We start from the raw sequence: 1,851 nt of genomic DNA on the forward strand, positions 1-1,851 counted from the left end.
CCCCCTTCCCCGCCGCCTCCTCCTCCTTCTCCTCCTCCTCCTCCTCCATCCCCCTCCCCACCTTCTCCTGGGCCCGGGTCAGCTTCTTCTGGACGTTGCTGGCGATCTTCCCGGCAGTGACCCCCTTGCTGCCCAGCTCGGCCATCTTGCCTCCTGTTTTTAACGGGCGGCAGCGAACGCCGGGCCGGCGGGAAAGGGGAGGGGGATAAACCCGCGGGCAGGCGATGCCGCCGCCGCCTCCCGCCGCCTTTTAAAGGGACAGCGCGGCCCGCGCCGCCTTAAAGGGGCCGCGCCCCGGCGGGCACCGGCCTTCCCCGCCCGGCAGGGAACCCGTCATCGAATCGGTCCAGTGGGAAAAAGACCTTCAGGATCGTTGCGTCCAAGCGTTGAGCCAGCACTGCCAAGTCCGCCCCGAAACCGTGTCCCTGAGCACCCCATCTAGATGCCTTCCAGGTACCCACCAGGGATGGGGATGCACCACTTCCCAGGGCAGCCCCTTCCACAGCCTGACAAACACTTCCAGTTAAGATTTTTTTCCTAATTTCCAATCTAACTCTGCTCTGGCACAACTCGAGGCAGTTTCCTCATGTCCTGTCACTTGTTACTTGGGAGAAGAGAGCAACCCTGGCCCAGTTACAACCTCCTTTCAAGCAGTTGCAGAAAGCAAGAAAGTCTCCCCTCAGCCCTTTTCACCAGGCTACACAACCCTGGTTCCCTCAGCTGCTCCTCCTAAGACTTGTTCTCCAGACCCTTCACCAGCTTCTCTGCCCTTCTCTGGACACGCTCCAGCACCTCAATGTTCTCCTCATGCTGAGGGGCCCAGAACTGAATGCAGGATTCGAGGTGCAGTCTCCCCAGTGCCAAGGGCAGGGGGACAGTCACTGCCCCCATCCTGCTGGCCACACTGTTGCTGATACAAGCCAGGATGCTCTTGGCCACCCTGGGCACACTGCTGGCTCATACTTGACCACTGTCAACCAACACCCCTACGTTCTTTTCCTCTGAGCAGCTTTCCAGCTATTCTTCCCCAGGCCTGTAGCATTTTGTGGGGCTGTTATGATCCAGGTGCAGGAGCTGACACTTGGCCTTCTTGAACCTCATACAATTGGCCTCGTCCCATCAATCCAGCCTGTCCAAGCCCTTCCATAAAGCCTTCCTACCTTCAGGCAGATCAACATTCCTGCCTGGTGTGGTGTCACCTGCAAACTTATTGAGGATACACTCAATCCCCTTGTCCAGATTGTTGATAAATATTAAACAGAACTGGCCCAACACTGAACCCTGAGAACCACCACTGGTAACCAGCTGCTAGCTGGATTTAACTCCATTCACCATAACTCTTCAGGCCACATCATAAGGAGGAAGGTGAGGTAGAGGGAAAAATGCCAAGGATCTTCCCACACAGGAGCAGTGAGCCACCAGTGCTTAAAAACCACTAAATGAGGAACATTACTTAGAGCTGTTAACTAATGACTATATCAGTCTTCATTAGCCACAATTACAGAGTGCTGTACAGTAATAAGTGATTAATCTTAAACAGGTGATGGTATGAGTTTCCTCCTGCATCTAATAGGGGATGGAGGGTCTCCCTGGTCTTTCTTTTACTGTTAGTAGATTTATAAAAGCCACAGCTTTCATCCCAACAAGGCTTTAGTCATGCTTTGCTAGTCCTACTGCGCTAATACCTTTCATGAAGCTCTGTTCCTTTACAAGGTAGAATGAAGTTCTGCTTCCTGCAATACAGGAACCCACCTCAGCACTGATATTCGCATCCTAATACTCTGTCCCAAAGCTTCTGCCAGCTCCACACACTGGGCTCAGTCAGGCAGTGTGGAAGCTTCCTTCCTAGGC

At 53.9% G+C, this 1,851-nt stretch overlaps 1 protein-coding gene across 6 annotated transcripts in view; it reads right to left on the reverse strand.

Annotated features, from left to right (window-relative positions):
* The window catches only part of BIN1 (bridging integrator 1), a 92,784-nt gene extending 92,639 nt beyond the window's left edge, over positions 1-145 (reverse strand). For all 6 annotated transcript variants that reach the window (XM_009996054.1, XM_009996052.1, XM_009996053.1 and 3 more), the window contains exon 1: positions 62-145. In XM_009996054.1, the coding sequence (XP_009994356.1) occupies positions 62-145 (84 nt within the window). The remainder of the gene's footprint in view (positions 1-61) is intronic.
* Between the last annotated feature and the right edge of the window lie 1,706 nt (positions 146-1,851).

The sequence above is a fragment of the Chaetura pelagica genome, unplaced genomic scaffold (assembly GCF_000747805.2).
Source record: "Chaetura pelagica isolate M959 unplaced genomic scaffold, ChaPel_1.0 scaffold3, whole genome shotgun sequence".
Classification (NCBI taxonomy): domain Eukaryota; kingdom Metazoa; phylum Chordata; class Aves; order Apodiformes; family Apodidae; genus Chaetura; species Chaetura pelagica.